Source organism: Giraffa tippelskirchi, chromosome 7 (genome assembly GCF_054371585.1).
Source record: "Giraffa tippelskirchi isolate mGirTip1 chromosome 7, T2T-mGirTip1v1.2.pri, whole genome shotgun sequence".
In the NCBI taxonomy this organism is placed as follows: domain Eukaryota; kingdom Metazoa; phylum Chordata; class Mammalia; order Artiodactyla; family Giraffidae; genus Giraffa; species Giraffa tippelskirchi.
The window spans coordinates 27,000,743-27,023,406 of NC_137281.1; the positions used below are offsets into that span (position 1 = coordinate 27,000,743).

At 47.6% G+C, this 22,664-nt stretch overlaps 2 protein-coding genes across 9 annotated transcripts in view; one reads left to right on the forward strand and one right to left on the reverse strand.

The window, feature by feature from the left end:
• B3GNT9 (UDP-GlcNAc:betaGal beta-1,3-N-acetylglucosaminyltransferase 9) lies at positions 1–3,200 on the forward strand. Of its 3 annotated transcripts, none has more exons than XM_081513233.1 (2): positions 1–400; positions 739–3,200. In XM_081513233.1, the coding sequence occupies exon 2, from the start codon at positions 765–767 to the stop codon at positions 1,968–1,970; it is 1,206 nt and encodes a 401-aa protein (XP_081369359.1). In that variant the 5' UTR covers positions 1–400; positions 739–764; the 3' UTR covers positions 1,971–3,200. The 3 variants fall into 3 exon arrangements, with proteins under 3 accessions (XP_081369359.1, XP_081369360.1, XP_081369361.1); XM_081513234.1 differs by having other exon boundaries at positions 260–372; XM_081513235.1 differs by having other exon boundaries at positions 353–372; positions 554–3,200.
• The window catches only part of PHAF1 (phagophore assembly factor 1), a 25,144-nt gene continuing 5,274 nt past the window's right edge, over positions 2,795–22,664 (reverse strand). For 5 of the 6 annotated variants that reach the window (XM_081513191.1, XM_081513193.1, XM_081513195.1 and 2 more), the window contains 15 exons: positions 21,111–21,193; positions 17,386–17,469; positions 13,773–13,816; positions 11,869–11,948; positions 11,490–11,584; positions 10,612–10,709; positions 10,408–10,520; positions 7,709–7,842; positions 7,233–7,316; positions 6,603–6,685; positions 6,181–6,224; positions 5,760–5,803; positions 5,550–5,608; positions 4,878–4,950; positions 2,795–4,260 (listed from right to left, as the gene is read on the reverse strand). In XM_081513191.1, the coding sequence (XP_081369317.1) occupies positions 4,174–4,260; positions 4,878–4,950; positions 5,550–5,608; positions 5,760–5,803; positions 6,181–6,224; positions 6,603–6,685; positions 7,233–7,316; positions 7,709–7,842; positions 10,408–10,520; positions 10,612–10,709; positions 11,490–11,584; positions 11,869–11,948; positions 13,773–13,816; positions 17,386–17,469; positions 21,111–21,193 (1,205 nt within the window). In that variant the 3' untranslated portion in view covers positions 2,795–4,173. Of the gene's footprint in view, positions 4,261–4,877; positions 4,951–5,549; positions 5,609–5,759; positions 5,804–6,180; positions 6,225–6,602; positions 6,686–7,232; positions 7,317–7,708; positions 7,843–10,407; positions 10,521–10,611; positions 10,710–11,489; positions 11,585–11,868; positions 11,949–13,772; positions 13,817–17,385; positions 17,470–21,110; positions 21,194–22,493; positions 22,586–22,664 lie in introns of those variants that run through there. The other variant, XM_081513192.1, reaches the window with a different exon arrangement.

Sequence of the window (22,664 nt, forward strand, 5' to 3'; positions counted from 1 at the left end):
GGCTCCGGAGAGGCAAGGGTGGGGAAACTAACCAAAAAGGCTAGTGCTTCTTCCTGTCCCCTGGAAAGGCAGAATTGGGGAGTTTAAGTAAGAAAGAAGACCAAAACTCACCTCTTTGAGCCTTCCGGAGACAGAGCTGACCGTGAGGATCCCTTTCAGAGATTAGTCTCCGCATTCCCGCGGCGCTAGGGCGGAATTTGAGCTCCAGATGTCCGGGCGCACACAGCTGTAGGATCACGTGGCAGCGGCCCTGGCCCCCCTTCCTGCCAACGTTGCATTTGGCCCAGGCCCCGTCCATGGCCGCCCTTGGGACCCTGCGCTGAGCCCCGGAGGCCCCGGCATCCGGGGCCGCGCCACTCCCAAGGGCCGAAGGTGTGTCAGGATCCCAAGGACCGCTGTGGTGGGTAGGGATGGGTGGAAGGGATTCGTTCTCAGCGCGGGAAGAGGGTGGGGCCGAGGCTCCGCGTCTCTCGGCCCGGCTCTGGGGCACCGTCCTGGGCCAGAGCTGAGAGGGTGGGAGCCGGCTAAGAGGATGAACCTCTTGTCCTTTCAGGGTGTCCATCCCAGTGGGGGGAGTTAGGGTCCAAAACAGGAGGACCCCGGAGGCGGATGAACGACCGGTAGCCAGAGACCCCCGGCCTGTGGCTTCCCGCGGCCTCCCCTCCGGGAGCGCGGGGCGGGAGCCCTCGCCGGCTATTAGCTTCCACGTCGCGAGCCCCTGACTGAGTCTCTCCGCAGGGGGCGCGAGCGCCGGCCAGGCTGACATGAGGCGGAGGCTGCGCCTACGCCGAGAAGCGTTGCTCACGCTGCTCCTCGGCGCCACCCTTGGCCTCCTGCTCTACGCGCAGCACGAAGGCGCGGCCCCGACGACGAGCGCGCCGCGAGCACAAGGGAGGGAGGCGCCGGGGCCCACCCCAGGGCTCCGTGTATTTCAGGCCCCGGACACGGGTGCAGCCCCTCCGGCCTACGAAGGGGATACGCCGGAGCCGCCCACGCCCACGGGACCCTTTGACTTCGGCCGCTATCTGCGCGCCAAGGACCAGCGGCGCTTCCCCCTTCTCATTAATCAGCCACACAAGTGCCAAGGAAATGGCGCGTTCCCCCGCGGACCCGACCTGCTCATCGCCGTCAAGTCGGTGGCGGCGGACTTCGAGCGGCGCCAGGCCGTGCGCCAGACGTGGGGTGCTGAGGGGCGCGTGCAGGGGGCGCTAGTGCGCCGGGTGTTCTTGCTGGGCGTGCCCAGGGGCGCGGGCACAGTCGCGGGTGAGGCGGAGGCGGGAACTCAAACGCACTGGAGCGCCCTGCTGCGTGCCGAGAGCCGCGCGTACGCGGACATCCTGCTCTGGGCCTTCGACGACACTTTCTTCAACCTAACGCTCAAGGAGATCCACTTTCTGGCCTGGGCCTCCGCCTACTGCCCTGACGTGCGCTTCGTTTTTAAAGGCGACGCCGACGTGTTCGTGCACGTGGGAAACCTGCTGGATTTCCTGGCTCCGAGGGATCCGGCTCAGGACCTGCTTGCAGGTGACGTGATCCTGCAGGCACGGCCAATCCGCGTGCGGGCCAGCAAATACTACATCCCCGAGGCTGTGTACGGCCTGCCAGCCTACCCAGCCTACGCAGGCGGCGGCGGCTTCGTGCTCTCGGGGGCCACGCTGCGCCGCCTGGCCGGTGCCTGTGCGCAGGTTGAGCTTTTCCCCATCGACGACGTCTTTCTGGGCATGTGTCTACAGCGCCTGCGCCTCACGCCGGAGCCTCATCCTGCTTTCCGCACTTTCGGCATCCCTCGACCTTCAGCCGCACCGCACCTCCACACCTTCGACCCCTGCTTTTACCGCGAGCTGGTTGTAGTGCATGGGCTCTCGGCTGCTGACATCTGGCTTATGTGGCACCTGCTGCACGGGCCGAATGGGCCAGCCTGTGCGCGTCCATGGCCTGTTCCTGCTGGCCCCTTCCAGTGGGGCCCCTAGCCTCCTATCACAGCTCTAAGCCCCCCTCATTCAGACCCAGGATATAAGTGGGAGGTAGCTTGAAGGGTAGATTTCCCAGGCGGGTTAGTGCTGTGTATGTGGTTCTTCCCCAGAAAGGGGTTATCCAGGTGTCTGCCTTCAGAAGGCCCAGGGAATGAAGACTGAGCTTGGCTCCTGCTGACCCACTCTACTGGGCGGTGATCTGGAACCAATCTAATGGTGGCAGTTTTGAGATAGCCAGGGCTGAGGTGGTGGAGAACCAGGCTCTTTGCCAAGCAGGTGAACATGCTTGGTCCTCCTAGCAGGGATGTGTGAGTGTATGTATGGGGGGAGGGGTGGTGGCAAAGGCTCATGAAATCTGACCACGCTTAGTTTAGAACCCCTAGAGTGATGCCAACAAATGCAGGTCTTTCTCAAGGCTGGACCCCACAGGGAGCTCCTCACGGAACTGGTAGCCATTCTGCCACAACTCAATCTGAAAGTAGGTGTTTTGCTTCCTATCTGCCCCTCCAGTTTGCAAACTGGAGTCTTAGCCCTGTCTAGGTCTTTAGATCTGCTTTTCTGGGGCCAGCCCCTCCTGAGCCCTGGACTAGGTGGAACACCTGGGATGGAGGCACACAGGGACTGGGCACACTGTCCTACCTGAAGTCTCCCCCCACCTCCAGCTACCCACACCCATGCAACTATGCCAGTCCCCCACTGGAGTCTGTGCTGCCCCCTTCAGAGGAGCCAAGGAACCTCTTCTAAGATGATTCCAGCTGTAAAATTCCCCATCTTCTTCAACCACCCCCTTTCTCAAAAACAAACCAATGCCTCCAGGCTTATTTTAGTACAAACATCCCAACAACAGCACATGGGGAGCTGTTGCTGAGGGCATAGGTCTTTATTGGAGGAGGGATATGGGTAGGGCATGAGGAAGATTCCCCCATTCTAGGAGGATGGGAAGAGTCCTGGCTGCCCCACAGTGGGATGTGTGGGGGTCTCTGGCCAGGCCACCGTCCACACGGGAAGACACCAAACAGTCACAAAGTCATGGGAACGTCACACAGGAGCCTGGGGCTGGTCCCCCGCACATTCATTGTTAAACTATACAGGATGAGGCTGTACATGAATTAATTACAAAAGAGTCGTATTTACAAAAATCTATACACACATTTGAAAAACCTCACAAAATTGTCATCTATGTATCACAAGTTGCTAGACCAAAATATTAAAAATGGGATAAAATTATACATTTCTCTTCTCAATTCTTTTCAAAAGGATTAATATTTTTAAAGCACATACGCTTCTTTCCTTAGCAAGTCTCACGAAGAGACTGAGCAGCCCAGCCCTCCAGGAGCCCCAGAGGCCTTGAGCCGTGTGAAAGGGCCCGGCCAGGGGACACTGCCCAGAATCAGGGCAGGAGAGCCAAGCCCACAGTGCAGAACAGAATGCTGAAACACACAAAAAAGGAGGAAGATGTCTTTGGCTAAAACTTTGGCATTAAATAAAAGAGGCAAACAAAATGGAAACATGCAGCCCCACCAGCCACGTTGGGGCAGAGCAGGGGAACAGGCGACCTTGAAGGCTTGCTCCAAGACAGGTGGAGCCAGGCCTGAGCACGTACCTTGATGGTAGAAAGTTGTGTTTCAACCACTTGGGTGTGCCTACTGGGCCTGGCAGGGAGCGCGTGCAAGAAAGAAACAGGGAAGGGCAGGTGGGCCACCTTGGCCACAGCCAGCTCATCAAGTAACTAAAGTGGATGTAGTGCAAAAGTCGCAACCAAGTACTATGGACATGCTACCTGCTTGCCTTAAAGGTCATGTGGCAATGTTGGGCCAAAGGCAGGACCGTGTCCTTGTCTGGGAGCCTGTGTTCTCAGCCATAGAAAAGTCCCAGGTTTTCCCAATGTGTGTGGGACAGGGAGACAGAACCCTGTCTCCTTACATGTTAGTTGAGAGCTCCTGGCTCCAGGTATCAAGGCTCAGAGTTTGTGCTTCTCTCTGCAGTCTGTGTCCCCTGTTGGCACCAGCAGGCTGAGAATGGACTGAGGAATATCTGGGCCTCTCACCCCATGGCAGAATGCCCAGCCTGAGCCCCACCTCAAAACACCACAACAGCCGTTCCACACTGGCAAGATGTCCAAGAAAACCCACGGGGTGGCCCACTGAACAGGATGCAATGCACAGTTCCACGGGGCAGAGGGGCAAGGGTCATGACGTTCCTAGGGGAGCTCCGCGGTTCTCAGGTGGGCACCAGGTCTGGGGGGGCCATAAAGGGTCACCGAGGCAATGTGGTTGTTCTGCATGACCTGGTGTAAGAAGAGGACAGTGAGTCGAGGGGGAGGAATCGAAGGGATGTAAGCACAGCAAAACTCCCACAAAACCCCCAGTGGGATCAGTCCTGGGCTGTGATGGAAGAGAAGGCACTTGAGGCAGCGCCTGTGTGTGCAACACACTTGCACGTGGGGCTGGACTGACCCCTCAACACCCCCCAGCTCATGCTAGGGGTCATCTCTGCCCCTGTGTCTGCCTGTTCCTTCGGGACACATAAACTTCACCATACCCATCTGTCCAGCCCTTCTGGAACTGCTAGGGGTCTGCTGAAGGTATGGCAACCAGATGGGAAAGCAGGGGCAGCCCATTCTTCTCCCAGCCAGTAGGGCCTCAAGAGCCACTTGCCCCACCGCATAGTCATTCATATGGCATTTAAAGACCCTCCCCAACACTCCCCAACAGAGCCCCACTTGCCCTGTGGTTCCCTTTGCTATTGTACTCATGTTTTCAAATATAAATGTGGGCTCCCTATTTCCCCTCATCTTGTTGAATGAGCCTGCACAGCAGGGTCTTCAGGCCCCCCCCAATCTCTTTCCCCCATCATTTGCCTGCCCTTGCCATGATCACCAGCTACTCAATCCCCAGGGCTCACCTCAAAGATCATCCGCTGAAGACCAAAGCAGAATGTGGAGCCAAAAGGGTTGGTGTTGTTTGGGGACGAGGACCTGAGGCCAGGGAAGCCAGAATTAGAGGGGCAGACAGAGACCTAGGCCAGGTGGGGCATCCAGTTCCTTTTTGGGTAGGGGCTGTTAGCCAGTGGTCCCTCAGGGCTCTGAGTGTGTTTCCCACATGGGCTCTTGAGGTCCGAGGCACAGTGATCGATCTCACTCAAGCACCGAGTCCTCTGCAGTCCAGCTGGGACAGAAGGGTATTATGCAATGGGACTGGAGTGTACAAAGTCAGTACGGAGAGGGCGCCTCAGACAGCAGGGCAACCAGGTACTGGGCTATGAACTAAAGCAGGTAGCAGGTGTGACGAGGAGAGCTAGTCAAACTGCCTCCCTCTCTGAGTAACTGGAGGTGAAAAGGTCCCTATACCTGGAGGTAGGAGGGAGAGGGGGGAGCTATCCCAGGGGCAGTACCTCTGGTTACAAGTAAATGTGCAGAACTGTTGGCTGAGTTGTAACTCACAGGGCTGGGGCAGGAAGCGTGTGGCAACATCAGAAATTCCTGCCGGTTTTAAGCCATACCCACTGCTAGGGTTCCCGGTCCTTCTGGGTGGTGAGGAGCTGGGTGGGGCGATCAGAAAGCAAACCCCCACTCACCTGTGCAGGACCACAGGCTTCTCCACAGGGTGTCCCAGGAGCTCCTGGATGTTGTCCCACTACAAGAGGGATGAGGGTGACAGGGGATTAGCAGGGACCTGATCCCACTGTGACCAACGGCTGGCCCAAAGGACACAGGCTCCAGACTGCTGGCAGGCTCATGCCCTCCTCACTCTCAGACCGTGTCAGGTGGGAAAAATAAGAGCTCACCTTGCTGTAGGTTGTGCATGTTTCTGTCTGACCCTCTGTGTTTTCTGAAAAGAGAACACAGCATGGTTGGTAGCTGGCCTGGCCTGGATTTAGTTCCACATCTGCTCAGGTAGAAGGCTCAGCCCACCTGCGACCCCATCCCTCGCTGCCCTAGGCACTGGGATTGAAGTTTGGAAACCAACAATCCCACAGGCACAGGATAAGACCTTAAGGGCTTCCAGGAGACTACGGACCAAGAACCATGTGGCCCCCAGAACCAAGAGCCCAACCCAGAGAAACTGAGGCTCTGGGCAGAAGCAGGTGGGCAAAGAGTCCACACATCCAACCACTGCCACCCTCTCTGCTTGGATCATCATCTCTTCGAAGCATGAGAGACTGACTCTAAAACCCTTTCCTTACCCTGAGGACACTGACTACTCACCTCTCTTTACGGTCAGGGGGATCTTGAACTCACAGCGGTGATAACTAGAGAGAGAAGGGAGATGGGTAAAGGTGGGACCCCTTGGGAGACCTGACCACCCCCACATCTCAACTCTGCACCCTAGGAAAACCAGGATCAAGCACACCTGCTCAAAGCACTGGAGAGGCCAGATTTGGGCCCTCGAGTCAAACCAGAAAGGGCAGAGCCGGGGGGCTCTGAAGACCCTATCACCTTGGATAAGAGGCCAAGCTTTCTGAATCCATTTCTCTATTTGTAAAATGGATATAAATGGAGAGATATAAGGTAATGGACACTGCATCAGGCACAGAAAACACTTAGGAAATGGTTTACTTTTCATGAATTAGCAAACATCCAAGACCTCAAGCTCTCTTTCCTGGAGGGGCAGGTGCAGGTATACTCACATATTAAAATTATAATGTCCAGGGTAATTGGTATGTAGGACAAACTTCTTCACTTTGTGTGTATTAGCATCAAAGAGAATGTCCTGGGATAGAAAACAAGGATGCTCAAGTGGGTAAAATTACTGAGGCAGGGCAGGGGGCTTTTGACGGCATGTCCTACTCGAAGACACCCCCTCCACAATAGGGACGCCCTTGGGGAACAGTTCTGACCCAATAACAACCAAGGGGACAGCTAAGGCCTAGAGCGACGGGATGATGACACATGCCCAACCATCTCCAGGCCTCCTCATTCCAAACCTTGTACCAGGAGGCCCCACAGGCACAGAGGGCTACAGTTCCCACTGCTTGAGAACTCAAACATGGTCAGGGAGATCTTCCCTGACAAAAAGCACCAGATTAAAAAATGTAACTGAGCATAGATTTTGCCTTAAAAACTAATGAGAAGATTCAGGGCCCCCCTGACTGTCAAGGGGCTCAAGGCACCTGGTTGTTCTGAAAGCCAGGACCTGCCAGATCCTTCTGGCTTCCACAGGCCAGCACAGTTAAAGCTGCAAGTGTACACATAGGCCTGCCCAGCACACTGCACACCCCCAGGAAAATGGAACACTTCTGTAAGGAATCACAGCTTACCACTCCGAGAGTGAAGTAGTTAAAAAAGTAGTCATTGCACTTGGATGGAACTTGCTTATGAGGAGAAGGAGAATGAATCTTCATCTGTTGGGACGAAAATAACAATGAATTAAAATCCAATCCATTAATACAGTTCTTGGATGAAATGAGTCTACAAGTTGTGTTTCGTGTATGACAGTCATCTGTTGGGTAAGCAAGAGTGTGGGGGTCCCCGATACTGGTGCTGAACAACCCAGACAGCTTTGGTTGACTATAGACTGGGCCCTGGTCTCTAAGGAAAGGCAGGGCAGTCTGACCAACAGGGGTCGGAAGAGAGCTTTCAATTTACTTCTCCATCAGTTTTTTACTTTTTTTCCATCAGCTTTAATAGAACAGGTTCTATGGGAAAATAGCAGTTTATATTTATTCACTATTAAGTTCAAGTTGATTAAATAAAGAGAGACCACCCATTCACTTTATAAACACATTTCCCCTACCTTATCTTCTGACTTGTAGAAGACCTTGTGTGGAGAGCCAAGCATGCTAAGAACATCTTGACAGGAATCACCAAAATACACTGAGCGTTCAAATACCCGCATCTTGGCATCTGCTAGCAGGCCAGGTCCACAACCTGCAGAGAACAAGTAGAGGTGGTCAGGGTCCCAGTCAGGGCCTAGGACCCTGCAGCCCAGGGTCTGGAGCCCCAGAGAGGCCAGTGGCTGCATGCTGCATTATCAGGTTTGGCTAAGGAGCAAGATGGCATGTAAGTAGAAACAACAGGTCACCAGGACTTGAGATGCTACAGGAGATCACTATCTACTCAAAATAATGCCAGAGACTCACTCAATCCGACAAAAGTAACATGGAACTCTGGAAATGTCACTCACTGACTCACCAAATATTTAGTCATTGATACCCTGGGCTAGGACACTCTGCTAGATGCTGAGGGAACAATGGTGAGAAAAATAGGTGCAGACTCTGCCCACGTTGGAGCTCATGGTGTAAAGACTGTAATCAGACCATCACACAACTGCGGTACAACAAACAGCAGGTGCTATGGAAATATACAAATGGGTGCCATTATCTCCTGCCACTTTCTGGTTCCCAACAAGATAGAGGATTTACGATAAGAAGTACTTCTCAATGGTAACCCCCAACCTGGGACTGGACCGGAAGAACACTCGATAAAAGAGCCAAGAGCTAAGCACCCATTAACTTACTCCCTAACTCTACAAACACTAACACTCAAAAAGAGACAAACCAGGAAAGTGGGTGAAAATGGAAAACCTGATTTGCCAAAGGTTTCTTCTTTGAGAACAATCTTTAAACTCTGACTCTGTCTAAAACATTTCAAAAGTGGTTCTAGTTAAATACACACACACACACACACACACACACACACGCACAGAAGTGATTATGGAATAGCAATGAACACACCAACAGTAAAATTTCCCTCATTCTGTGGATGGGAAGACAGAGTGTTTTGCCCAAAATTATAAAACGAAGCTAAGACTCTGAGGAGGACTAATTTCTAGTGCCGTGATCATCACCACTATCACCTTACTCTGTATAGGGCTTTACAGCTGACAAAGCTCTTTCTTGTACAATAAAAACTATTTCAAATCCCACTCCTCACTCACTCACTCACACACACACACAGGCTGACAAAGCTCTTTCATGTACAATAAAAGTTGTTTCAAATCCCACTCCTCACACACACACACACAGAGTTGTGTGTAAATCAAGGGAAAAAAAGCACAGTCCACATTAACCTCTGTGTATAAATCCTGCACTTAGGTTAGCCTGGGTGACCTATGGAAACCACTGAAAGTCCTGTCAAGCTAGACTGTGTGCCTAAAGTCTGCAAGTTCCAGATTCTTGTGAATGTCCACCCAGGACTGTAGGGGAGGCACCCTTCACAAGTGAGTCTCCTCTCTTGTCTCACTCTATCTGAAATCTCCTCAAGTAAAGGTACCCTTAGTTTCTCAAGGAGACTATTTTAGTTTCTGATTCCCTTGAGTGAGTCCTCCTATACATTACTGTGGGGATCAAGACAGTTGAATGGCATCACTGTAGCCACACTCCATAGGAACTCTCGATGAGTACCGGGTGGATAATAACGCAGTGAGGTCTTGACTTAAGGAGTGTTTTCCCCACTGACCTTGTAGGCAGTGTGATGTGACTGCTTGGAGTGTCCTGTCAGGGCAGTGGTCAGAACTGGCTGAGACCCCCTACTCTCAACAGGCTCCTCTTGCTGTCACCTGGTATCCTCATACCACCTTTGACTACCCCACTGCTTCAAGCAGCAATCCTCCTGAGAAGACCTCATCTTCTTTTTTGAGATGCCACATCTCAATTCTTTCAAAAACTACAGTGCAAGCACAATGCTCCTTTAAGTAGCTCGTGTTCTGCCATGGCTAGAAAACCACATTTAAGAAATTTCTAACCTGGAGGCTTTGAACTGTCTAATTGTTCCTGGGAGTGAGTTTACAATTTATTTGCCAGATTCTTAGCAGTTGAGAACTAATGCCCCAGAGACTGAGGGAAGATCCCAGCTTACAAACAAAGTCTGGCTAGACTATGAGCTCCAGTCTCACTACGCCCCTCACATGAAGGGGCATAGGTCCCTTCATGGAGCTCACAGTCCCCAGGTCATCTTTACAGAGGCAAACTCCACACTGGACGATCTCTGTACCCCTAAGCATAATCCAAAGGTCGAAGGAGCTGAGACTGTGCACATAACAAAATCATAGGATGAGGTGTGAATCCTAGAGAGACTGGCTACTGAAGGCAGCAATTCTTTTTGTATGCAATCAGCAAAACTGAGCAGGGTATGGCCAAATCACCATTCAACAAGTCCTTCTTGCCAGTCTACTCTGAGAAATGAGCACAAAGGGTGGAAAATGAGAGAACATGCAACACTGAGTCTGTAAGATACACCTCTAGGACCCGGGCACCACTGCAAAGCTACCTAAGTACACAGAGGCTGATGTACATGTTGAGGGAAGCAGTTTTACTGTCATTTATAAGAGCTGCTCAAAATAAAATTATGTCTTATTCCTTCACAAATGAAAACTTCTAACCATAAACGTCGGCACCATTTGTCTTCTACCAACTATCCCTAAGGACGTGGGATTTTAGACCATCTCGACAAGGCTATAATGGAGAACCCACCACCCCAAAGCCAGTAACTGACCTGCGGCAAGGAGGCGGAGTCGTAAACCTGAGGGTCCAGTTCCATCCCGGAGAACATCCACACTCTCAGCATACACGTTGCCCAGGAAACAGCTCAGGGGCATCATGGGAGCCCTGGGGGCAGGCACAGAGTGAGCAGAGACTTTGTCCTCCCTCCCAGGGAGCTCATGGCCTTAGCATGAAGCTTGTGTTCCCCCACACATACTTGGTATCCTGTAGGCTGTTCCCACTGTAGATGTACATTCGTTTCACAGTTGCTCCGTGGGGTATCTGAAGAGAAGCCAGACCATGGGCAAAATTGGGCTGCAAACACAGGATAAATGTTTTACTAAAAGCACACTTCAGCTTTGGCATTTTCCCAATACTCATGGTCTTCGAGAACTGGCCAGGTCACAAAAGTAGGGAATTTAGAATAGGAATATCTGTTTCAGACACAACTGTGCTACTGGTACTGCCTCATTTGGTACACATTTTCTGTATCCAATTTCTCACTGGGTATTGTTACCTGCAGTGTGGAATGGTTTCTGAGAAACTTTGAAATTTGCTCGTTCTATTTATCAAGGTATTAAAAAAAAAAAAAAGAACTGGCCAGGTCAAAGCACAGTCTGATCTGTCTCCAGGTCAATAAATTCACTAAACCATGAAAGTTCATCTTTAATTTTACTTAGTTTTCCTTTCCTTCATCAGGGAGAAAATGTAGAAATGCCTTAATAAAATGTGAAACTTACAAAAACTATCATTTTATAACACTAAGGATGCCATTGTTGAAGGATGAAGTCTCTCAAATTCTAGGCCATTGAGAAAAACTGTGGTGATTTGGAATTTTAAAGCACACGACATGGATTTCCCTCTGAAGAGCGAGCTCGACCTCACTTCAGTTGGAAGTGCCCTCCTCCTGGGAATGCCAGCCTGGGCTTTGTTCTGTCAACTTCACCCACTGTACCCCCAAGGGGCCTCTGAAGACCTCAGATATTAAGGGAACCAAAGGAAGGGTACCTATCCAGCCTCCTCCAATGGTACTGTCTTCTGCCCCCTATCATCCGGGCACTGGGCAATAAATATCAGGGAAAGAAAAAGGCTAACCTCATATTTGGGAGCCTCGGTCCAGGAATCTAGCTGAAAAGAGAAAGACAATCCTCTGAAGTTGAGGTGGAAGAGCTGCTCAGCAGAGTTGTACACTGTGGGAGTGGGGAGAAGAAAATGACAAGGTTGAATGGCATCCGAAGCTGTGAACACAAACCAGCCTGACAGGGAGTAATGATTGGCAACACTTTCATTGTGTCTCATTTCTGAACTGACTTACTAGGCTGAAAACAATGGGGGAGAGCTTTCCTTCACACCCAAGTACCGGCCCCCAAATCTGATAGGAGCTTTGAGGTTGGGGCTGGCATGGCACCACTTGCCAGATTTATTACTATTGGCTGCTACAGATGACCAGAGGAATCAGATGGACTGGGCCTACCTCCAGGATGGGTTGCACCGAAAGACTGGTCAATCTGCTCAATGGTGGGAGCTATGGCTTGAGAATTGAAATGCACGCCACTGAAAAACAAAGATGCTTTTTAATACCAGGCTTGTAGGATGCACTCACAGGTCATTAGAGATGGTGGCTGGAAGAGTTACTCTTAAAATACATGGGGGTTGAGTCTATAATTATATCAAAATAAAGGTTTAACTATAGAACTTTTAAATAAGAGACAATTAATGAGGTCAGAAATAGTCAATTCTCCTGAGGCTGATACAGAGGATTAGCCCTCTAGGACCTCCCAAGACATCTATGGTGACCAGGCCCAGTTCAGAAGGAAGTAAATCCAGCCTCAGCCCCATGGCATTTGGACTTGGATAAGGAATAGTCATAGAAATAGACATTGTTAATGTGTTTTCCCAGAATGCCTATGAGTAGTTTGTCTTGAAAAGGAACCTTCTTAAAAAGGGGATGAACATTTTAAATCTAGGATACAGCCAAGCAAGGCAGCTTGTTTTCCTAACAAGCAGAAGAACCAGCACTCATCAAATGGGTGAATGGGTAAGTGGATGGGGAGAATGATCCCAAGCAAAGGAAAAATACCTGGGAGGGGGTGGGCTTGGGAGCAAAGAGGAGCGTGTGATTTCAGACGATGAGCACGAAGATAAGTCATTTCTAACTTTAAGGAGAATGCTTAAAGATTAAGAATATTTTTAAAAAAAATGAGTATCACTTATGGAACACCTCTGCATTTTAAAAATTTTATTAAGTATAGTTGATTTACAATATTGCATTAATTTCTGCTGTACAGCAAAGTGATTCAATTATATATATATATATATATGTATGTATATATATATATTCTTTTTCACATTCTTTCCATTATGGTTTATTACAGGATATTGAAAAGTTTCCCATGCTATACAGTAGGACCTTGCTGTTTATCTAATCTGTATATAACAGTTTGCATCTAGAGCATCTGTTTTTAACCAGGCACTATGCTATATGCTTTATCAGCATTATCTCATGTAGTTTTCCTAACTCAGCAGCCAGATTTATGCTTTCACTTCTCTGATGAAAAAACAAGCTCAAAGAGGTTAAGTGACTTGCCCTATTTCGCAGAGTAATAAAATGAAGAAGTCATAACTCAAACCCAGGGCAGCCTGACTGTTGACCCCTCACTTACCCACCAGTGACTCTTATGAGGGTAAAGAGAAGCCAGACTTTGAGGTATGGAAGGCCCCAACAAGACTAAAAGATAACCAGAATCTGCAGGGGTCAGTGCTTTTATGCATCTGGTTTATCCACTTCTCTATCGGCAGATACTGCTTGAAACAGCCCAGGAACTGACCCCTTTGATATCCTCGAAAAGGGAAGCTTGTTAAGGAAGCTTACTGAACAGAATATTCTAGATGCCAGCACAGTGACTTACCATATGAGGGCTCAAATATTTGTGCACCATACAGGCTATTCCCATTTTCATTCTAAAAAGCAGATTTTGCTCCCCCACCTCACCCCCAACAAATAGCGATCCTTTTGGCATTCTCTTTAGCATAGGCCTCAGAGTCAGCTATATCTGGTTTGTTCCACATTTGCTGGTCATGAAAACATAAAAAGATGCCAAAAGAAGCTGTGCAGGGAAGGGCAGCTATGACCCAGGGGACAGTCACAGACTGAGGTCCTGCTTTGTGGTGGGATTAAGGAAACTGACCCAAATGGGAAGTGTTTCATACACAGTGTGTTCTGAATGAGCTTTCCTTCTCTTTCCCAGGAAACGGAGTAGATTTGGAGGCTGCCTGAGGGAAGGGAATCATGGCAACCAGCTGTGATCCCAGAACTGTTGAGGATAGAAATAAGCCCATGTGTGCCAAGCCTAGGACACAAACCAGGAGAAAACTTACCAATATTTTAACTTTACTTTAGTCAAGTCATATACTTCAATCACCTAAAAACAAAAAGCAAATGTTTAAGATCTATTAGAGCTTTGCGGTTGAAAAAGGTTAATTAGAAAAGACATTTATAGAGCAGTGAAGAAAAAAAAAATCACTAGCTGAAATTCTCCTGAAGCACTACACATTTTGTTTTTATTTTTAAATCTGGAAGAAAAACCCATACCACACATGGCATAAATTCATCTTCCCCTTCTCTCTAGAGGATGGTTCAACAGATGTCCGTGGATGCTCTTGGTCAAGTTTTTGTATCTAGTCTACAGCTGGGTCATACATAAGACTGCACATACCATGCGACAGGACAGTGAAACCCTCCACAAAAACAAATTCAAGCAGCTTGTGAAGGTTGTAACCTGTAAGGGGAATACTGAGCCCCTTTTCTTTCATGCTACACTTTGTTGCATTATAAAAACCCAAATCAAGTCACTTTCAAAAACAGTTTCAAAATATTGTGGTTTACCAAAAAAAAAAAAAAAGACGGGGGGGAGGGGTCTATCTTATTAGAAAACAAGTTATTTTATTAGCCTAGGTCCAGTGTGACAATACTGTTATATCCCTAATGAAGAGCATCTGGTCCAACCTGGAGAACCTCAGGACCCTTGTGAAGTTTCTAAGGGTTCAGTCTCTGATGAAATATCAAGAACTCATGGAGGAGACAAAGGAAAAGGCATTGAACATCCAGCCACTAGTGATGCCAAGTAATCCACATCTGAAGTCTTTGATGTCTATGGCATCAAAGGCTAGACGTCTAGCCAGTAGCATAGCTGACTGAGGATGGGCGAACCATCTGCTTTCCCTAGCTGGGAGATTTGGCCCCCACTGCAGAAGCACAAGCAGAGCTGGTTCAATCTGTTTGCCCTGACAACCAGGGCTTCATCCTGGGAAGGACTATGGACAGTGGGTGATGGGGCACCTGGCACTGTCACAGGAACAGAGACAGAACAGGCAGTTCACTTGTGGTCAGACCTGCGCCTAACCTGGAAAACTAGAAGCTGGGCACTTCTTAACTATAAGGTGCAACTATTCTGATCCTACATGCTGCTAAGAATCACTGCCTCTGCTTGGCTGTTGGAGTATTTCCATCTACCCTTTCCTACACTACCAGTATATGCCATTCACTGGTCCCACTGAGTTAGGCCCCTTGAGGTCTGGCTCATTAGTTTGCACAGAAGGGTACACAACACATGTCAGGGAGCCTGCCTGGGATGAAGCTAAGGGTAATATGAAGCTCAAAAACATGAAAAGAGGTGCTGAGGGAGGTCGTGCAAGTGCAGGGGAATAGTTGTGACTCACGACAGTATCTTCAGAAAGCTGGGGCATGGCAGTATATTATGCTAAACGGGTAAGCCATTTTACTGAGGTCAGTGTCCCAGGCTGCCAGAGGCCTTGACCCACAGCCAGAACCTCTGCTCGTGCAGCAGGAGTAGCACTCTGCCCCTCTGATTGCTACCACTATGGCTGACCAATGATCCCCCAAGGGCTGCCCATCACTCAGCCTGTGGGCCTCCGGAATATTCCTCCTGCGACACTATGGCACTTGTGACGTGAAGGACTCCAAGACGGTCAGCACTCTGGGTCCCTTGCCAGAATCAACAAGCAGATTTTCGCCCATAGAGCTTGCTGGACTGTAGGGACAGGTAGCTGGGGAAATCTGGAAGCCATGGTTTTCTATCCTCTAGGCTGGAAAAGACCTTGATTTCCCCAGAGGAGAAGTTATGGCAGCAGACAAGATAGGAAAGGAAAAGACAGGTGGCTGTACAGATTATGACTTGTGAAGCTTCATCCCACAGGGCTCTCTCACAGGCAGGGAGTGAGAGGATGGGGGAACTGCAGGGGACAGCTGTGGGGAGGGGCGACTTCTGAAGCCCTTGTATGGTGGGGCAGGCAGACGGATCAGGTCAGACTTGGTGCCCATCAATGGTACCTGAGGGACTGCTTCCTCAGTTTCCATACTCTCAGGCAGGGCCCCAGCCCTCCCTTCATAGAGACTCACAGAAGGCAGAAAGATGGTTCTACTCTATCTCTTTTCCCACTCAAGGGTACTTTGAATTCCTTGCACTTCTGCATAGTATGCTCACACACTTTTATCCCATTTATTTCCCACATTCATCAACAGAACCTAAGCCATTTCTATTCCCAGCAGACAGTCGCTATGCTCTGGTAATACAGTTAAAAGCCTGGTGTCAGGTAGACTGCTTATCTTCTGTCCCTCTGTTGTCTCACTAGTAAGCCGTACCACTCACGGGGTTGTTAGGATTGAATTAGGAAATGCATGGGAAGCACTCAGCCATGTGACTAACAGGTACTAAGTGCTCACTAAATATACTTTCCTCACCATGCTGAAATTCTGCCATAGGCCGCCTTTCTACCCTCAACTGTTGCCCATTTAGATTACTTCCGGCTTTTCATTACTATGAAAAGCCTTGCTATAAATACCTGGCAATATTACCCTCCCCATTAATCTTTTTGGGTTAAGTTTCCTACAGTGGATTTACCAAGTTAAAGACAAATGGCTCTTTGTAAAGGTGTTTAGAGATTAATTTCCCCCAATCTGTGATGAAGCCACATTGAAGACCAGCTTCTGCCCTTTCCCAGTGTGGGGCTTCTGGTCAGTAGGCCAGGTTGACTAAGCCTATAGAGGCAAGGGTGCTGTGGGGATAAGAGTGTTCACATCAAACTCTCCTTTTTGAAAAGGTAACATAAACGAAGAATTCTTTTTCCATATACAGGTTATTTTTCCATGTGCTCTCTGAACTCAGCAGCTCACTTGAGATGGGATGGTGAGAAGTAGGAGGTACCCAAGCCTTCTGGAAAGGCAACTCCATAAGCTAACCAGGACGACAGCTCTGGCATGCCACTGCCCCGAGCCACATTCAATCTTGTGACACTGAGGCATGAGTCGGATGTCACATGACTAACCTATCATGTCCAGGCATTCGTAAACAGCACATTAAAAACATCCTGGTCTGAAACAGGTGCTAGTAAACTGTACTTGAATTCCAATTAAGACATACCAGCAAGCTGTTTGATTTCTTTAAAGGGATTTAAGAATCAACTCAGTGATGGTAGTGTTAAGGTCCAAGCCCTCAGCATTTTAGGAAGAACGGTTCCATTTTTCATCTTCCAAGTCTTATTGTTTGACCCAAGAATGAAGTAAAACAGCAAGATACAAAAATCTGACTAAAGTCTTCCACTAAAGTCTTCCAGCTCTATTCTGCAGTTAGGCCCCATTTTAAAGACTCAGGATAATCTATGACAAATACTTACCTCCTCTCATTTTCCTATTCAACACAGAAAAGCCTGCTCCCTACAGCAGGCTCCAAATCTTCAACACTCTTTCCCCTTAACCTCTGGAGCCCAGAACTGAAGTCCCTCCCAGCCTCTTTCCAACCATCCAAATCTACCCCCAGCTTCTCTCTTTAGGGGGACAGGCACAGCTTCAGTCTCCTATATTGTGGCTGTCTCTGAACCACAAGCCTACTCCCACTCAGGAGTTTCAGAAACATTCCACAATTGCACACATTAACCAGCCTGACATGAAACTTCAGTTGTCATTTATAGTTACCTTAAGTCTCTGATTGAAAGCATCAAACAGTAGTTTGATCCCGTCCTGAGTCAGGTTAAGGATGAGGTCATGGCTTAGAGGAGACTACAAAAAACAAAATAATAAATAAATACACACTCTGAACAATTAAGTATACACATCAGCACCAGCTGAATTTGAAACCTTACAACATAAATGCAGTGCACAGGGAGTATCTAAGTATAGACAGCTGAGAGGTTTACAAGCCAGAAGAAACTGGTTTGTGAATTCAGTGTCCTCTACTTCTAGTCTGCAGCTGTTGCTTCATAATATTGGTTGAAAAGAGCCTCTTTTCCAGGCTTTGAGTTATTACCTGGGAGAAAAGTCAAAATTATGTGGGTATATAGGCCATTTTCTTTCACAGGTCCAGGGTCCATATTTGTAGCATGGGTTTATTTATTGCTGTCAAAGCTACAGAGTAGTTGATGAGAAATACAAGCCTTGTAAAAGGCCTCACCAGGATCCAAATTCAGCAAGTAATGGTCAGTGCATGTTAGATGAACCTATGTCCCTTTACTCCCAGGCTGTCTGTACCACTCAAAGGAAACACATTTTATTCTTTGACTCTTTTGCATCATATTCTGGGACAAAGAAGTACCTTGTGATCTGATTATGTATGAAATGACACTCTGACTCCTCCCTTCTTCCCCACACCATCCCGTGTCACATGTGCCTCTTTCCGTAAAACCCTGAGATCTAAGGAGTCATTTCTATATTTGCCCCTTCTGAGTCCTGGGGGGAGGGGAGCAGCAGCAGAGCAATGGACAGAGCTGGGCCTGAGACTTGGTGAGCTGGTGATCTTAAGTGTTTCTCTAAACTTCTCTGTTTTTTCATGGGAATACCATCATCCCTACCCCTCCAGGGTTGTTATGAGGACAGGGACAGTAGACCAGAAAGCACCAAGCACAGCACTCAGGATATAATACTCTTTCCTGGAGTCTGTCCCACCTGCCTGCTTCTGCTGCAAAGCAATCAATTCAAAGTCTGAAGACTCTCCATTGCCCTGAACCACGCTGTCCAACAGTAGAAGAAAAACACCACCGTTCAAAACCCTGTCCTTTCTTAAAACTGGCACATAGCTGTCAAAAAGATTTAGAGAAGTTTCTCTCTTTATAGAGCTTCTTAAGGTAGGCCCAGTGATTGAATGTGGTGCCTGTCAGAGATAGATATAGGCTAGAAGGCCAGGTGCCCCGGCTGGTGTGGGCCTCACTGGAAAAATTCTCTAGAAAGAGCTTTTTGAAATTAGTTCATACTGTCCACTCCCCTCCACCCCACTGATCTTCACAAGACAGTAGGCCCAGGTGGCTCCATTATGCCTGGCAAACACCAGAAGAAAGAATGTTCTAATTTTCCAGTAGGTCTGTATGAGTGTTTTTCTAAAACCAATAAGACTCAAGTAAGATAATGGAATAATGAACCTCACCTTAGGTCACTTATTCTCCCTCTATTTCTGAGAGAGCTATTCCACGGTGGTAAACAGGATGAAGCAACATTTCAGCATCTTTAAAGACCTTTGTTTGGAGTATCTGAATTTCTTTACACACTTCCAAGATCTTATCATTTTTCCCTTGGCATTGCTACAATTTAGGACATAACTAAGCAGTATTCAAAAGCAAGCAAATCATCCTCATAATCAATGTTTTATTAGTACTTTATATCTCCAGAACCAAAATCACATGTGCTATGTGGTGTTTAAGGAGGTCCTCCCAGTTCAATAAAGCTGTCTCTGTTAGTTGTTAAAATCTCTTCCCTCTCAGATGGGATCTACTTGACATGCACATTTAATTTCCAAGGTGTGATCTGCTGGAAACAAGATATTTCTGAAATGTTTAATGGGGCCAAATGATGAAGCAAAGAGACAAATGGGAAAAGAAGGGAATGAGGGCAACAAGGATAGGATCCACATTTAAGAAGCACCGTATCAGAGCTCTGAGAGGCCATTTCCTCTTGATCCTCATAAAAAGATTATTCTATTATAAGGAAACCATCTGGAGAACCAGACTGGTAATTAACTTGCCACAGCTGTACAACCAAGAAATGGGGAAAGCATGGATCTGAACTGAGGTCTGGATTTAAAACCCTGTTGTTTCAGCTGCTTAGAAGACATTGGGGGAAATTAGCTTCATTAATGCCAGAACAACTATTTGTACCCAAAGACTGGAATGACAGACAAGATAGTGATATAAGAAATAAGCCTCATTCAAAAAAATTGGTTAAAAAGTTTAAAGACTACTTTCAACTGTATTTAATCCTGGGTGACTAAATCTGATTGAACTAAATGTACAGATGGCTACAAGCTCAAGCAGCAAACCCATTATCCCTGTTTTGATGGCTGCTACTTGTCATTGAGTAATTCCCTCATGGTCTAATGCTGAAAGTCAGATTAGGTTAGGTATGATCTGATTGCAAAAAAGAAGAAAAGTCACCATTCTTCATTTTTCTTCAAAGAGAAACCACTTTGGCACTGTGGCTCCATGAACCTCTGCCCACTCCCACAAGTCCTGTGGTTGGCACAAGAATTTCCAAAGACTTGCTTGGAAATTAAGCCTTCTCTGTCTCAGAAGGACCTCTCACATGGGCCTCACTAGGTTGACGGAGGTGCACAGTACTATAAAATGTAATGTCTGGGTATAGGTAACACGCTCAACTCTGACACTAAGCCAAACGTGGAAGCCACATAGAAGTCTCAGTCACCTTCATGTCAAAAATAAGCTGCCATTTGCTTTAGGATCAGAAACTAATAGAAACAAATGGAACTAAAATCATCAAACTGGTACTTAAAAGGTCTCAGAAAAGGCACTGAGAATATCTTGTAGCCTGTGCAGGATCAAAACCATCCTGAGGTTTATGACACACAGAGCGCCACAAAGGCTGCTCCGTAGGGCAGCACAACGTCTGTGTCCTTGAAGAACCATGGGTTCCAAAGAGGTGGTATTTTTAGAGAGTTAAGAAGAATCCTATTTCTAAAGGTCTATAAAAATGTTTCCAACTTTACTTATAAAATCTAATTTAAAAAATACTGGTATTCAGAAAGTTCTGCACTAGTGCTAACCCAAAATATACTCTTTCTGGAAACTGAAAAGGCCGTTGGAGGCATGTACAACATTATACTATAAGGGTAGTTCTTGGCACAACATTTAATAAACATCACCACAGGTCAGACAAAAGAAAGAAGAGTAAAACATGTCCATTAATTTGGAGCCAATGTTTTTCAATTTTCATATTATCAGATCATTCTTATTAAAAGGGTGAACTATACCTGCTTCTTTTCAAGTCTGGGATGCTCTGCTAGCTAGAAATCTGCACTGCAACAATCCTGAATGCAAACCAAAGCAATCAACAAAGCAGAAAAGATATTTTAAACATGAAAGTGGAAGGGAAGTGCCCTAGAAGACCAGACAATCCCTGAAGTGACCTCCCACCGAAAAATTCCCCTTTTAAGGGCCTGTAGGTAAGTCAAACATAATCAAAAAGCAAGTCTGATTATTACTGCTCATCTAAACTTCTGGCAGCACTAGATGATCAAAACTAAAAATGTTTCAGAATCAAAGAAAATGTACTTGTAAGTGACTAGTGTTGAAGACACTCCCATTCAAACACATTGACCTAGGAATCCCTGCCAGTCAGTATCTCCCAGAGCATCAGCCTCCAGAGGTGAGTCACTGATTAGGGATGCTATTTCAGTAAACAAATCAGTTACCACTCACCTGTTCACTGTAGAGAACTTGAACATTTTTTATGATGCGACAGTGCTTCTGAAGAATGGCCACCGCCTGAGCCAAAGGCATTCCTGAAATAAAGCAAGGACACCTGTGTGGTTACTTGGGCTATCCATTAACTGACATCTATCAGTGTACTAGGCATGAGTCCTTGCAGTAAAGCCAGGGGTGGGAATGGGGGCCACTAAGGTCTACGGACATATTGAGTAAATAAAAGTTTAATAAGCCCAATAAGCAGTAAGATCTAGAGAATAAAGTTAACAGCAAGCACTAAGAGAATAACCGGATTGTATAAGGGGAGGGAGTAAATAGAAAAGACTTCCTGGAATTTCACTGGATTCTCACTTATCAACCCATAAACATCCTCTAAATCTTAATACTTGATTTTTTAACTCCTGGCCCATTATAAACAAATTTACATATGCCCCCCCCGCCCCAGTTTAAGAAACTGAAATTCCAACGACACCTCAAAGATTCCAGGGACTCATGTGTGCTTAGTTGCTCAGTTGTGTCCGACTCTTCGCGACCCTATGGACTGTAGCCCACCAGGCTTCTCTGTCCACGGGATTCTCCAGGCAAGAATACTGAAGTGGGTTGCCATGCCCTCCTCCAGGGGATCTTCCCAACCCAGGGACTGAACCCAGGTCTCCCGCATTGCAGGTGGATTCTTTACCATCTGAGCCACCAGGGAAGCCCAGGGACTCATGGGGAAGAGTAAAAAGTATGTTTCCACGGAGTGTATTACGTTTCAAACAAGAAGAAACTCACAGAAATAATCCAAAGACAAAGTTTCATGAGTGCAAGGACAGTGTCTGTGTTATTCACTGTTATTCGCCACTCTTTGGATCTCCAGCACTGGGGACCCACATAGTCGCTGTTGAGTAAACATTTATTTAGTGAGACTGAAGAATTATGGGCTAGGTAATAAGAGAAAGGAAGAGAGATCACCACATGACCTTGGGCCAGGACAGTGGCTCACATTCAAGATCGGTTTACCTCTGATTCGAGGAGAGATGTGCAGAGAAGAGTTCACAGAGAAAGCAGTAGGTTAAAAAAATGTGTGGCCCATCTACATTTAAACGATGATTCGATCCTGCCTCTATTCAATGGCCCATTCTACAGTTTGAAGAAAGCTGGAGTAAACCAGACCTTAAGGTACTTCCCAGCCTTCTATAGCACAAGGCCTGGAACATAGTAGAGACTTAATGTTTGTTTAGAATATGATCAAGTTGATGCATTCAATCCTCAGCTTTGGCATTCCAGAGATCGAGGAGCATCTACGCCCTCTCTCCCAGGGGGAATGGTAAACATCCATGTGGGCCAGACAGATAATCTCAGGTGCTGAGAAAGAGAAGACCACATGGCACAAACCAGTTTCTTGTGGGAGAGTTCTTCCACGTCTAACCACATCAAATTCCTGGCCTTGGAATCTTGGGTCCTGAGTCATTCAGGAGTAACCCACCTGGAGGAGACAAAGCAGCCACCGATGACCGGTTGTCACACAGCTGCTGGTAAAGGAAAGCTACAAATGGCCTCTAAAAG